The 13,800-nt window shown below is 35.4% G+C and overlaps 1 protein-coding gene across 4 annotated transcripts in view; it reads left to right on the top strand.

Annotated features, from left to right (window-relative positions):
- Positions 1-13,800, top strand: part of CDH18 (cadherin 18) — a 974,018-nt gene that overhangs the window by 843,325 nt on the left and 116,893 nt on the right. For all 4 annotated transcript variants that reach the window (XM_089313132.1, XM_017344660.4, XM_017344659.4 and 1 more), the window contains one exon: positions 6,058-6,225. In XM_089313132.1, coding sequence (XP_089169258.1) covers positions 6,058-6,225 — 168 coding nt within the window. The remainder of the gene's footprint in view (positions 1-6,057; positions 6,226-13,800) is intronic.

Genomic DNA, 13,800 nt, shown 5'->3' with positions numbered 1-13,800 from the left:
GTCACAAAGGGGCGTGGTTTCCAGCTCACAAACCTAATCAATTTTAACCTGTATGCTTGCCTACTTCAAATATATACCAGAGATACAGTTCTAAGAATTCAGTGATATTCCCTTCCTCTCTCCTATCCTCTCTCCTTATGTCCTTCTTCTTTCCCTCCCTCTCTTCTTCCTTCCCTTCCTTCCTTCATTCTTCCTTCCTTAACACCCATTGTGTGAATGAATTTTAATTTTTTTCAAAAAAACACTTATCATGTAAATTCCATTTTCCATGCACTTTTTGAGGTTCACAACATGTGTAGATGTATATATGGTACATTATTGATTCTCTTTCTCTAGAAAACCCTGATACATATTTATACCCAAATAATACAAAGAACTAGTCAAAATCAATAAAAACAAGAAATGGACAGCATGATTTAAAAACAAGGGATGAAAGACCTGAACAAATGACTCACTAAAGTAGATGTATGGATTAAAATAAGCATATGAACAGATGCTCATCATCATATACTATTAGGTAAATTTGAATTAAAACAGCAATTAGGGACAAACACTGTGGTGATAGATGGCCATTTGAGATAACTGGCATTTCATTCGGGAGTGACAGTTCTTGTCCTGGTACTCTGTTTCCAATCCAGTTTCATGCCGATGTACCTGGGAACAGAGGAAGATTTTCTCTCTCTCTCTCTCTCTCTCTCTCTCTCTCTCTCTCCCCCTCTCCCTCTCCCTCTCCCTCTCCCTCTCCCTCTCTACTTCCCTACCTTCCTACCTCCCTGTATCTCTCCCTCTCCCCTCCATCACTATTATTCTGCCTTTAAAATAAATAATAAATATTTTTGAAAAGAGCAATTAGATATCACTGCACTTATATACCGTATATAAGAATGGCCAAAAGCAAGAACATTGGCAGACAAAAAACAGACACAGATGTTGAACAACAGGAGCACATTCGTTTTTGACAGGAATGTAAAATTATACAACCACTCTAGAAAACATTTTGGCTGTTTTAACATAACTAAATATAGCAATCGTGCCTGATATTTATCCAGGTGATCTGAAAACTTGCATCCATGCAAAAAACTCATATATTGGTGTCTGCAGCAGTTTGTTTATAATCACCAAAACATGGAAGTAATCAAATGTCTTTAGCATATCCAGATAATGGAATATTAACACAAACAGAAATATTCATTCAAAAAGTATGGGGTTTTTTTAAACCAAAAATTGTACTGCCTTATGACCCAGTAATCTCACTGTTAGGTATACATCCAAAAGACAAGTAATCATTATCAAAGAGATACCTGCTCTACCATGTTTATGCAACACTTTTACAGTAGTGAAATAGGGAAACAACCAAGGTATCCACCATCAGATTTATGGATAAAAATATTTTACATATACACAATAGAATCCTATTCAGCCATAAAAATGAAATTCTGCCATTTGTAACAACAGAGATGGAACTAAAGAACATCATGTTAAGTAAAGTATTAAAATATCAGACACAGAAAGACAAATACTACGTGTTCTCCCTCATAAATGGGAGCTAAAGAAAATCAGTATGAACATAGAATGTTGCTTGTGAGAGAGGTAGGGAGCACAAAAGGAGTTTGGGAAAAAATAAGGGAAGCTGGGTGTGATTTCTGGATTGTGACAAATATTATTTGTTAGTAATAAAGGAACCTGGGTTGGGAACTCTGTATAATTCTACAATCTTTGTTTTGTAAATTTAAAACTATTCTGAAATTAAAAGTTACAAATAAAATATGCAGGAAGTTGAACTGTGTGCTACTAAGTGGAGGAAACCAATCTGAATGGCTAATTGCAGTGTGATTTCAGGATTTGCTGGGAAAGGCAAAATTATGAAGACAGAAGAAAGATTAGTTGTTTACCGGGGATGTGGGAAAGGGAGGGATGAATCAATGGGGAAGAGAGGGCTTCCAGGGCAGCACAGGTATTGAAAACTATAAAGGGGATATGTGGCATTATACATTTGCAGGTCTCAAATGTGTAAAACCAAAACGAGAACCCTCATGTGAATTCCAGGCTTGGGTGATAGTGATGTGTCAATGTAGGCTCATCAGTTACAAACAATTCTCTGTACTTTCTTTCTTGATTTTACTGTGAATAGACCTGAAGCTGCTCTGAAATATAAATTTGATTTAAGTTGAGAAAGGTCCATCAGCTGAGCTGTAGAACACCCTACTTACATGCACTTGCAGTAGGTGTTAGAAAGGCTGTTCTGATATTGGCATCAGGTTACTATGACATTTGATGGAGAAGCTCCCAGTTACATATCTTCAGGAGAAGTCATTGCTAATCACAACTAAGCCGTCTTCAAGAGTTGTGAGTTTAAATGCATTCTGAGATAATTGTCTCTTACATGTATGTGTCATCGTCAGATATGATGTTTTCTTACCATGGAACAAATGTGGCTGGGAAGTGTTTCCCATTTTATTCAGGAAGTAGTTACATTATAAAAGAAGGGAAATACTGGTACTGCAATAAAATTATTGAAGGTCTTAATGTAACATAAGAGATTTTTCTGGCTTCTCATTTATCTATTCAGTTAGTTTGATGGCAGTATGACAGTGCAAAAGAGAGAGGGAGAGAGGGAAAGGGAGAGTGAGTATCAGAGTCTTCTATCACTGATTCATTCCCCAAATGCCTACAACAGCAGATCAGATCCAGGGTAAAGTCAGGAGCTTCAATTCAGATGAGCGTCAAGGACTCGAGTATTTGAGCCATCACCAGCTGCCTTGCAGCATGTGCATTAGCAGTAAGCTTGACTAGGATCAAGGTAGGACTCAGACCCAGGAACTCTGATGCGGATGTGGGCTTCCCAAGCAGTAGTTCAATTTCTGCAAAACAATGCCCACCACTGATTTCTGTTTTGTAAAATATGATTTTATTGTAGGATGTTATCCTTGACAAAAATCCCATAATTCTCCCCACCAGAGAAAAGTTCTATATACTTCATAATTTTAGGCAATGCCTCTGTTTTTCCATATACTATCAAATGTACATCCTCTCAAAATATTTTCATAAATCTTTGTAAATTTCCACTTCAATTCTATTCCTACTTAAGTAATTATCATATGGGATAAAACATTGTTCTTTTTAACAAGGATGCTTGAGGCTTTTTCATATGCGTGAATCAGATGAATCATTTATTATCATATTATAATTTCTTTTGATAAGAATAATTTTCTTTTCTGTTTAGCTTCAGGAAGTTTTCCTGATCTTCAATTATATGTTCACAGTGTTTGAAATTTTAGGGAACTTTTTTCCTGCTGCCTGAGGCTGTTCTCTTGAAGTAACTGCAAAGCCAATCAATTCAATAACAGCCATCGTGGTTTGATTTCTCAAATTCAAAGCAACTGATTGACCAATCCTTTCCACTTTTAAAAGGCTACATTTTAACCTTGAATATGAAACTCCACTTCCTCTCCTGTTCCAACTTATTGCCTGTAAAAGCATTCCGTGAACTTCATAGTTAGCAGTTGTAATTGACAACTTCCTGTGAATGAATGAATCACACCAATGACTAATCAAGTGTGAGTTTGAAGTCATGGAGTCTTTCTGAGAGGTGGCATGATCCAAATGTGTTTCTTAAAATTAAAAAAAAGTTTATTAAATGACTGATGTTTGGACTATTATATATGTGTGTGTCAGAGAGATATATATGTATATATCCATGCACACATTTATATTTCTACATTTATACACATATATGTACATATGAGGATACTTCAAAAGTATATGAAAATAGGATTAAAAGGTAAATTATTTGGTGCATAAACTTTTGAAGATCATGAAGATATTTCAAAATATACATTTTCCATGATCTTTCTTAAGTACCATCATAGAAATGTAAATGTACATGAATGTATTTACCTATAATATGTGTCAACTAAATAATAATATTATAACATCATGAATATGGTTGGAAAAAACTTGTTCTTTTGGAAAGTGTATTTTTAATTTCTAAATTTTAGATTATTTACAGATTACCAATTTATGTTTATGGGAGCTGGTGTTTATAGATGCACAATCATGAATTGGTATATAACATTTTTCATCTCTTTATTAAATCTAAGTCTCTTTTATGGAAAAGTTCATTAGGTATCCTCTATGGCAGTATGAGATAAGAATATGATTTTTTACATGTGATTTTTAGAATCAAACTCATCACTTTCTTTGTTTTGCATATAGAACTACACCTAGTTCTTGTTAAAGTTTTTTTTTTTAAGTTTTTATTTAATGAATGTATTTTTCATAGGTACAACTTTAGAAATATAGTGGTTCTTTCCCCCATACCCACCCTCCCACCCCAACTCCCATCCCCCCTCCCTCTCCCTCTCCCATCCCCTTCCTCTTTTGATACATCTTTAGTTTGATTTTATATACAGAGTACCAACTCCATGTTAAGCACAGATTTCAACAGTTCGCACCCCCCCACACACAACATATAGAGCACAGTTTGAGAACAAGATTTGCAGTCGATTCTCATGGGATGCAGTACAACTCATAAAGGATGGATGTCCTACATGGGGAGTAGGTACCCAGTGACTTCTGTTGTTCCTTTAACAATTAACACTCTTATTTATGACATCAGTGATCACCTGAGGTTCTTGCCATGTGCTGCCAAGGCTAGGGAAGCCTTTTGTGACCATAGACTCCATCAGTATTTGGACATGGGCATAAGCAACGTGGATGTTCTCTCCTCCCTTCAGAGAAAAGTACCTCCTTCTTTGATGGCCCTTTCTTTCCACTGAGGTCTCACAGAGATTCTTTGTGTAGGATATTTTTTGCCACAGATCTTGGCTTTCCATGCCTGAAATGCTCTCACAGGCCTTTCAGCCAGACAAGGAAGCCTTAAGTGTTGATTCTGAGGTTAGAGTGCTATTTACAGCGAATGTCATTCTAGGAGTCTGCTGTGTGGTCTGCTTCCCATATTGGACTTACCTTCCTTTTCAATTCTGTTATTATTACCAGATACTTGATGTTATTTATATGATCACTTTTACACTTAAACCTATCTGTATGTTGACTTTAACATTTAACATTTAATATGATTGTCCTAACAATTAAGATGGCATTTATACCACCAATTTTAATGGGTTTGGAGTCCCATGACAAGTTTTTAGGCTGTACTCTTAGAAGTAAGTCTGTAGAACTATATGCCGTAAAGTTGTTTTTTTTTTTTTTTTTAAAAAGTGAATTTGTCTTGATGTATGTTCAGATGCCTCCTGTCTACAATCTCTGTTGAAATATTCACTGTCCTCCAGCACCTTCCAACATCCAGCTTGGTCTTTGCTGATGGGAAGTTATGGAAATTGTTTGTAAAGAGGAAAACTGACCTCTACTCAAATCCATGTGGCTATCTTACCTGACACTTGAGAATTACAAATTGTAAAATGTTCAAACACCTCTGAAGAAGGAACAAGCTTGAGAAACAGCACTGCCTTCAAAAGACCATTTTCCTCATGAAATGCAGACAGAAAAGAAAGGCAGTTTGCCACTGAAAGAATGGCTTGGGTGACATGATTATAAACAATTGGAGAAAATTGACATTTTGAGATTCAACAATGTGTTACAGTCCTTGTATCTACTGTTGAGGAACAGTTTTTTTGTTTTTTTTTCCTTCTTACTATTTGTTGAACTCTTTACTTATTGTAGAGTTAATCATGTGAGTATAAAGTAAACTGAAAGTAAGTCATTATAAAAATTCAGAGAGGGAATAAGAGAACAAGGGGAGGAAGGGTGGAAGTGTAGGCAGAAGGGAAGGTAGGGTGGAAAGTATCACTATGTTCCTAAATTTCTATGTGTGAAATATATAAAATTTGTTCACCTTAAAAATCTTTAAAAGGGATTCCAATAAAAATAAGAAATAAATAATTAATTAACTGGAGAGTCAATATTGTGTAAGGTACTATTTTTCTCAAAAGGGTGACTATCTCTCAAAAGTTGTCTATTTAAAAATTAATCTCTTAGAAAAATAAATTATTATCTAATCTATAACTCATAGTAGTTTTTAAAATACATGTATTACAGGAGTCATTAGAACTGCCTTACATAACATGGACAGAGAAGCCAGAGAACACTACTCAGTGGTGATTCAAGCCAAAGACATGGCTGGACAAGTTGGAGGGCTTTCAGGGTCAACTACTGTCAACATCACTCTGACCGACGTCAATGACAATCCACCACGGTTTCCTCAGAGTATGTACCTTTTCCTTATTATTTAAAGCTGTCACTATCCACTTGTGTAAAACAAAATGAAATGATGAACAGATATTGTTATGTCTTTTAAAATGTGACTTTTTTGTTCCTGTATTGTGTGAGCTCCTTCTCATAGGCGAGACTAAAGAAATCATTCCATTTTTTGTCTCCTAGACTGGGACATAATCGATATAATGTCAAAAGAATGAGTTTCAGTTGTAATCACAATTACATATTTAAAGCAGTGCAGCAGTATCAATAATGTACTTTGGCATTTTCTGAAGTAGTTATGTATTACAAAAATATTCATGGAAATATTGAAGATACATTTGGATATAGGCATTCCACTCATGCAAAATTATCCCATATATACTTTCTGTAAACAAATATCTTTTAAAAATTCTCCAGATGAGGCATACATTGTGGCTCAGTCATTTAAACTGTAGTTTGAGATGCATACATCCTATATCACAGTGCCTGATTTCCAGCCACACCTCTGTTTCCAATCCAACTTCCCACTATTGGATGCTTGGAAGGCAGCGGATAATGGCTCAAGTACTTGGATCCCTGCCACCAAAATAGAAAATCCAGATAGAATTCCTGGATCCTTGTTTTGGCCTAGGCCATTCCTGGATGTTTCAGGCATGTGGGGAGTCAACTAGCAAGTCTTTTTGTCTTTCTCACTGTTTCTCTTACAAATAGACATTAAAAATAAGCATTTAAAAATCCTTTATGTCATGAATTAATGCTATACACATATACGCATCATCATCATCATCTAAAAGCAGGTTGCCACTAATATCAAGTAATCCTCCCATTTGCCATTTTGTTTTCTGCAATTTTAATTTCCTATTGCCAATCATTGTCTGAAGATATTAAATAGAAAATTCAAACATAGATAATTCATAACTTTTAGAATGCGTGCTATTCTGAGGAATGCAATGAAATCTTGTGCCTTCTCACTCTGTCCTGTCCAGGATAGGACCCACCATTTGTACAGAATATTTTTAATTTTTTAAAGATTTATTTATTTATTTGAAAGATGGAGAGAGAGAGAGAGAGAGAGAGAGAGAGAGAGAGAGAGGTCTTCCATCCACAAATTCACTCCCAGTTGGCTGCAATGTCCGGAGCTGCACCTACTTAAAGCCAAGAGCCAGGAGCTTCTTTCAGGTCTCCCACACAGGTGCAGGGCTTAGCCATCTTCTACTGCTTTCCCAGGCCATAGCAGAGAACTGGCTTGGAAGTGGAGCAGTTGGAACTTGAACTGGTGTCCACATGGAATGCTAGCACTGCAGGTGTCAGCTTCACCCACTATACCACAGTGCCGGCCCCCAGAATATCTTTATATACAACATCTTTATACTTGCTTTATGCAACATCTTCACATTCATCACTGAGTAGTCAGACTCTTAGTTTCAGAGCTAATGTAGAGGTTTCATGATGCTTGTATTCAAGTAACCCTTATTTTATTTAGTGAAGTTTCCAAAGAACAGGAATAGCAATGGAGCAATCCATTATTCCAGAGAGAATCTGTAAAGTACTTTCTTTAAATGAAAAGGTGGAAGTTCTCAACATATAGAAAGAAAAAGTCACGTGCCAAGGTTGCTAAGACATGCAATAGGAACAACTCTTCCATCCTGAAAGTGTGAAAAAGGAAAAAGAAATCCATGCTAGTTTTGTTGTCACACTTCTAACTGCAAAAATTGCAGCCACAGTGGGTGATAAGTGGTTAGTTAGGAAAGAAAATATAGTAAATTATAGGTTTCCTCACTGACTGTTGTTTCAGGCATACACTAGGGGTCATGGAACATAACCCCAGAGGATAAGTGGGGACTACTGATAAGGTAGAATTTCAGAGAAGAATATGAGCCTTGAAGCAAGAGAATATAAGAAATCAGCCAATTCAGGGAGGAGAGCCACCTCAGTCCTGTGAGATTGTAAGGAAATTATATTCTTGACGTCCTCAGAATGTAAAGGATACAATTTCAATGTATTTCAGTGTTTATTTAGCAGATACCTTGCTTCATATCTTATAGAATAATCTATGGTGCCATAAAATCATACAGAGGATTGTCCCTTATGTCCATTTTACTGAAGATGTTTAACAACTATAATAAAGAATATAGCATGATAATGTCCAAAAGGCTTTCAAGAAGTCAGCATGAAATGTATTTTCAAGATTTATCTCTCTTTTTTTAAGATTTATTTTATTTATTTGAAAGATAGAGTGACAGAGAGAGGTAGAGGCAGAGAGAGAGGTCTTCCATCTGCTGGTTCACTCCCCAGATGGCTGCAATGGCCGGAGCTGTGCTGATCCAAAGCCAGGAGCAAGGAGCTTCTCCCAGGTCTCCCACACAGGTGCAGAGGCCCAAGGATTTGGGCCATTTTCTACTGTGATCCCTGGCCATAGAGCTGGATTGGAAGAGGAGCAGCCAGAACTAGAACTGGTACCCATATGGGGTGCTGGCGCTTCAGGCCAGGGCTTTAACCCGCTGCGCCACAGTGCTGGCCCCTAAGGTTTATCTCTTAATATAATTCTACATACACATCTGCCCTAGACATGGTGGAATACTGCATATTCTTTGAAAAATATTTATTTATTTAAACAGCAGAGAGAGAGAGAGAGAGAGAGAAACAGAGAGAGCACTCCTATCTATCTGCCTATTCATTCATCAAATACCTCAACAGCCAGGACTGGGCTGGCCTGAAGCCCGGAGCCACGAACTCAATCCAGGTCAAACAGTGACTTCACTGCTATACCCAGTGTTGATTCCAATACTATTTTATACATTTAATAAGACTTTTTACCTACTTTCTTTTTCATAAGATTTTATTTATTTATTTGAGAGGTAGAATTACCACAGAGACAGAGAGAGACAGAGAGGTCCTCCATCTCCATCCATTCACTCCCCAAATGGCCACAAAAGCCTGAGCCAAGCCTATTGGAATATAGGAGCCAGGAGCTTCTTCCGGCTCCTATACCTGCTTTCTTAAAGTGCAATGACTCGACTTTAACACCCTGTTGTAGGTGTCTCTGAAATTTCTGTTGCATATTTGGCCAAGCATCCATCAACTTTTTTTCTGTTTTGTAATACTTTTGCACATTCATCTTATTTTTGGAGGTGTGCCTTTCCTCTATTACAAGGGCCTCTAAGAATGATGTTTCATTGGCTTTTGTAACACTAGGTGTTCAGGCCAGTGCCCAGCACTTGATGAATGATTATTAAATGAATGAGTCAGTGAGTTGAATTATTCTATCTAACTACCATTTCCAAAAAGACCATTATTAAAAGACATTCAAGTCAAGTGCCTGGTTAAATAAAAACCAATTTAAAATGTTCATGGTACAGATAAGATTATTTGACCTGGGTTCATTCGTGTGGCTTTATGAAGAAAGAATGTTATAAAGGAAATTATGTATCATAGATGAGTTCACATTATATTGAGTGTTAAAATACAAATAAATTTTTAAATCATTTTACAAATTATAATACGTTTTAAGTTATTTTTATTACTTAGTCCATATAATATGTATATATACATATATTGCAATGAGACATGCTACTTTATGATATATTACTTAAAATTTCACTATAGATTTCTGTTTATGTATGCCATCTTGTGATTTGTTTCATTTTTATTTGTTTTTCCACTTAATGTTCTTGAATTTTTTATGTGTTTCATTTCATTCACTTTTTTCTCCCTTAATATTTTGTTTTATTTTCTCTTATTTTCTTCTTAGTTTCCTTGGATATTACAATTCATTTCATTTTACTTTAAATCATTTGAAATCCTATCATTTGCATCAAAATGGTTAGAGTTGGAGGACACCATGTTGAGTGAAATAAGCTGGACCCAGACAGACAAATATCACATATTCTATCTTATAAGTGAAAGCTAAAGTAAAAAAATCAAATTGAAAAACAAAATCAGAGAAATGCCTGTGTATATCAGTTTTGTTGCAAATTCAGTATTTTATCAAAACTGTTTTAAATTCTTGTCAAATTAAGAATTATATGCTATAGTTTTGATGGTTTCATGACTATTTTAACATTTACTTTATATGAGTGAAGTTAAACATCTCTTCATTTGATGATTGTTTATGATCTTTGTCAATGTTCCTGTCCACGGTGATCTTTTACTTTTTATTTGTTGAACTCTCTATTTAGCTGCTAATTAAGTCTTTGACTATAATGTGAATTTTAAAAATATGCTATCACAAAAATAATAAAATATTAAGTTGAATGAAATGAAATAGCTTTACAACTGTTTAATTCCAAGTTCTCTTTGATTTTTTTTGCTACTTTTGTCATTTCTGATATTAATTCCTATTTGAAATTATCTTTTTTGTTGTATTAAATAGTAACCATTCATTTTAAAGATCAATGCATCTTTCTGATGCTCTATGTTGCTTGCTGATTTTCATTGTTGTTTTATTTCTTTCTAGAATATATTTTTTTCTCAGCCGGAAATATTAAATTTTCTGAAAATACACCTTCCCCTTTTTCTGCGCTGGTCTGATGGCAATGAATTACATTTTTAGAGGCTATTTTTACTCACAATAGAATTCTAGTTTGACATATTTTTCCTATTTCAATAATTAATGATGTACTTTGCTGACTACCATATCTCTTGAAAAATGAACTACCAACCTTTTTAATGCTTTACTATAATGCACTGTGGTTTAATGCATCTTTCTCTTTTAATATATTGTGTTTGGATTTCATAAGTTAACTACCATGCATAGATGTGATGTTGTCCTTTTTTGACTGTTTTATGTTGTAAAGATTTTTAGAGCTATTTTTTCTTTGTTTGTGTAAACTCTTGGCTGTAATTTATTTAAGTCTTTCTTCTACCACATGCTTTCATCTCTTTTCTCCTAGTTCTCCAGTGCATGCCTGTGAGATCTTTCAACTATGGACCATCAGTCTGATTTTTCCTTTTTTATATTTAGTTATTTTTTGTCACTCTTCTTTCACCTGAATATTTTTATTGATCTTTGTTGCAATGCAACAATCCACTCTTCTGCTATGTTTAATCTCGTTATTTCCATCTGTTATATCTACTATATTTGCATTTTAGCACTGAAATTTTTAGTTATTTAACTTTTACATAATTTCTGGAACACAGATTATTTGTTTCTGTTCTGTTGTCTGATTTTTTTATTTACTTTCATATTAATCATATGTAGTTAAAGTGATTTTTAAAATAAATTTTCCTTTTTTTTTTATGACAGACTAAGAGACACACAGAAATACAATAGCTTTACTCTAATGGTTCCCTGCCCAAATGCCTTTTAATGGGTGGGGCTAGGCCAGGCTGAAACTAGGAGTTAGGAACTCAATTCAGGTGTCCTGTGCAGGTGGCAGGATCCCAACTACTGGAGCCATCACCTGCTATCTTCCAGGGTGCACATTAGAGGTACATGGAATGGAGAATGGAGCTGGGTAGCAAGTCAAGACACAATATGGGATGTGGGCAACGATTTGCCCAAACACCTACCCTTAATAGATTTTCTTTTTTTTATTTTAAGCACTTGATAATTGAAAGAGGGTGAGCGAGCGAGTGAGTACAAGTGAGACTGATCTTTCATTCTCTAGTTCACTCTCTAGATGTCACAACAACGAAGAAGCCAGGAACCTGGAACTCAGTCTTGGTTTCCACATGGCTTTCAGAGACCCAAGTTCCTGAGCTATCACCTGCTGCATCCCAGGGCACACATTAGCAGGGAGCAGGAATCCACAGAAGAACCAGGACTTCAACCCCAGCACTTCAATATGGATGCAGGTGTCCCAAGTGACATCTTAAACCCTGGGCCCAAGTCTACCTCCTAATAACTTTTTTATTTTAAAACTTTTTAAATTTATTTTTTTAAAAAACTTTATTTAAGGTATATAAATTTCCTGTGTTTTATATATACAAATTCAGGAGCAGAGTATACTATGTGATACGTAGCCATCCTTCCTGCCCATGCTCCCAACATTCAACCTCCTCCCTCTCCTAGACCCACCCTTAATTTTTACAAAGATCTATTTTCAGTCTACTTACTCTTAAGATTAACCCTACACTAAATAAAGAGTTCAACAAATAATATAAAGGAAACAACACTGATGCTCAAGAGTACAGACAAGGGCTGTTACAATCTTCGAATCTCAAAATGTCAGTTTCACTCCTATACATTACCTTTTAGGCACTCTATTAGTTACCACAGATCAAGGAAAACACAGGGTACTTGTCTTTTTGGAATTGACTTATTTCACTAAGTATAACGGTTTCTAGTTGCATCTGTTTTATTGCAAAAGACAGGGTTTTGTTTTTTCTTTAACCACAGTTGATGGGCATCTGGTTTGGTTCAATGTCTTAGCTATTGTGAATTGAAATGTAATGAACACAGAGGTGTCCATTACTCTTTCATATGCTGATTTCATTTCATTTGGATAGATTCCCAGGAGTGGAATGGCTGGGTCAGATGATAGATCTATATTCAGACTCAGAGGTGTCTCCATACTGTCTTCCATAATGACGGTACCAGATTACATTCCCACCAACAGTGGATTAGGGTACCTTTAACCCACGTCTTTGCCAGCATTTATTTTTTTGTTGTTGTTTCTGTAGGAAAGCCATTTTTACTGGAATGAGTTGAAACTTCATTGTGGTTTTGATTTGCATTTCCCTGACAGCTGTCGATCCTGAGCATTTTTTCTTATGTCCATTGGCCATTGAATTTCCTCTTTTGAAAAATGAGTGTTCAAGTCCTTTGTCCATTTCTTATCTGTATTGTTTGTTTTGTTGTTGTTGGGCCTCTTGAGTTCTTTATAGATTCTGGATATTAACCCTTTATAAATTTCATAATTTGCGAATATTTTCTTGTATTCTGTTGGTTGCTTCTTCATTTTGCTGAGTGTTTCTTATGTAGTGTAGAAACTTCTCAATTTTATGTAATCCCATTGTCAATTTTGGCTTGATTGCCTCTGCTTCTGGTGTCTTCTACAATAAGTTTTTGATTTTCCAATGTCTTGCAGTTTCTCCAGTTATTTGATTGAATTGTGTTACAGATTTAGGTCCTTAATCTATTTTGAGTGGATTTTTGTGCGAAGTGTAAGGTAAGGGTCTTGCTTTACACTTCTTCAGACGGAGAGCCAGTTTTCCCAGCACAATTTGTTAAAAAGACTGTCCTTGCTCCAGGGATTGATTTCCGGTTTGTTTGTTTGTTTGTTTGTTTGTTTTTGTCAAAGATAAGCTGGTTATAGATATGTGGGTTGATTTCTCGAATTTTTATTCTGTTCTATTGGCATAAATGTCTATTTTTTTTGCCACACCAGGATATTTTGATTATAACTGCCTTGTAATATATCTTGAAATTTGGAATTGTGATGACTCTAGCTTTTATAAAATTGCTTTAGCTATTCAGATCTCTTGTGTTTCCAGACAAATTTTAGCACTGTTTTTGCTATATTTGAGAAGAATATTATTCATATTTTGATTATGATCACATTGAGTCTCTAAATTGCTTTTGGAAGTATGGGCATTTTGATGATATTAATTATTCCAAACCATGAACAAGGAAGGTTTTTC

The sequence above is a fragment of the Oryctolagus cuniculus genome, chromosome 14, assembly GCF_051225735.1.
Source record: "Oryctolagus cuniculus isolate XC-2025 breed Fujian yellow rabbit chromosome 14, ASM5122573v1, whole genome shotgun sequence".
NCBI lineage: Eukaryota > Metazoa > Chordata > Mammalia > Lagomorpha > Leporidae > Oryctolagus > Oryctolagus cuniculus.
This window is presented reverse-complemented; position numbering and strand designations above follow the sequence as displayed.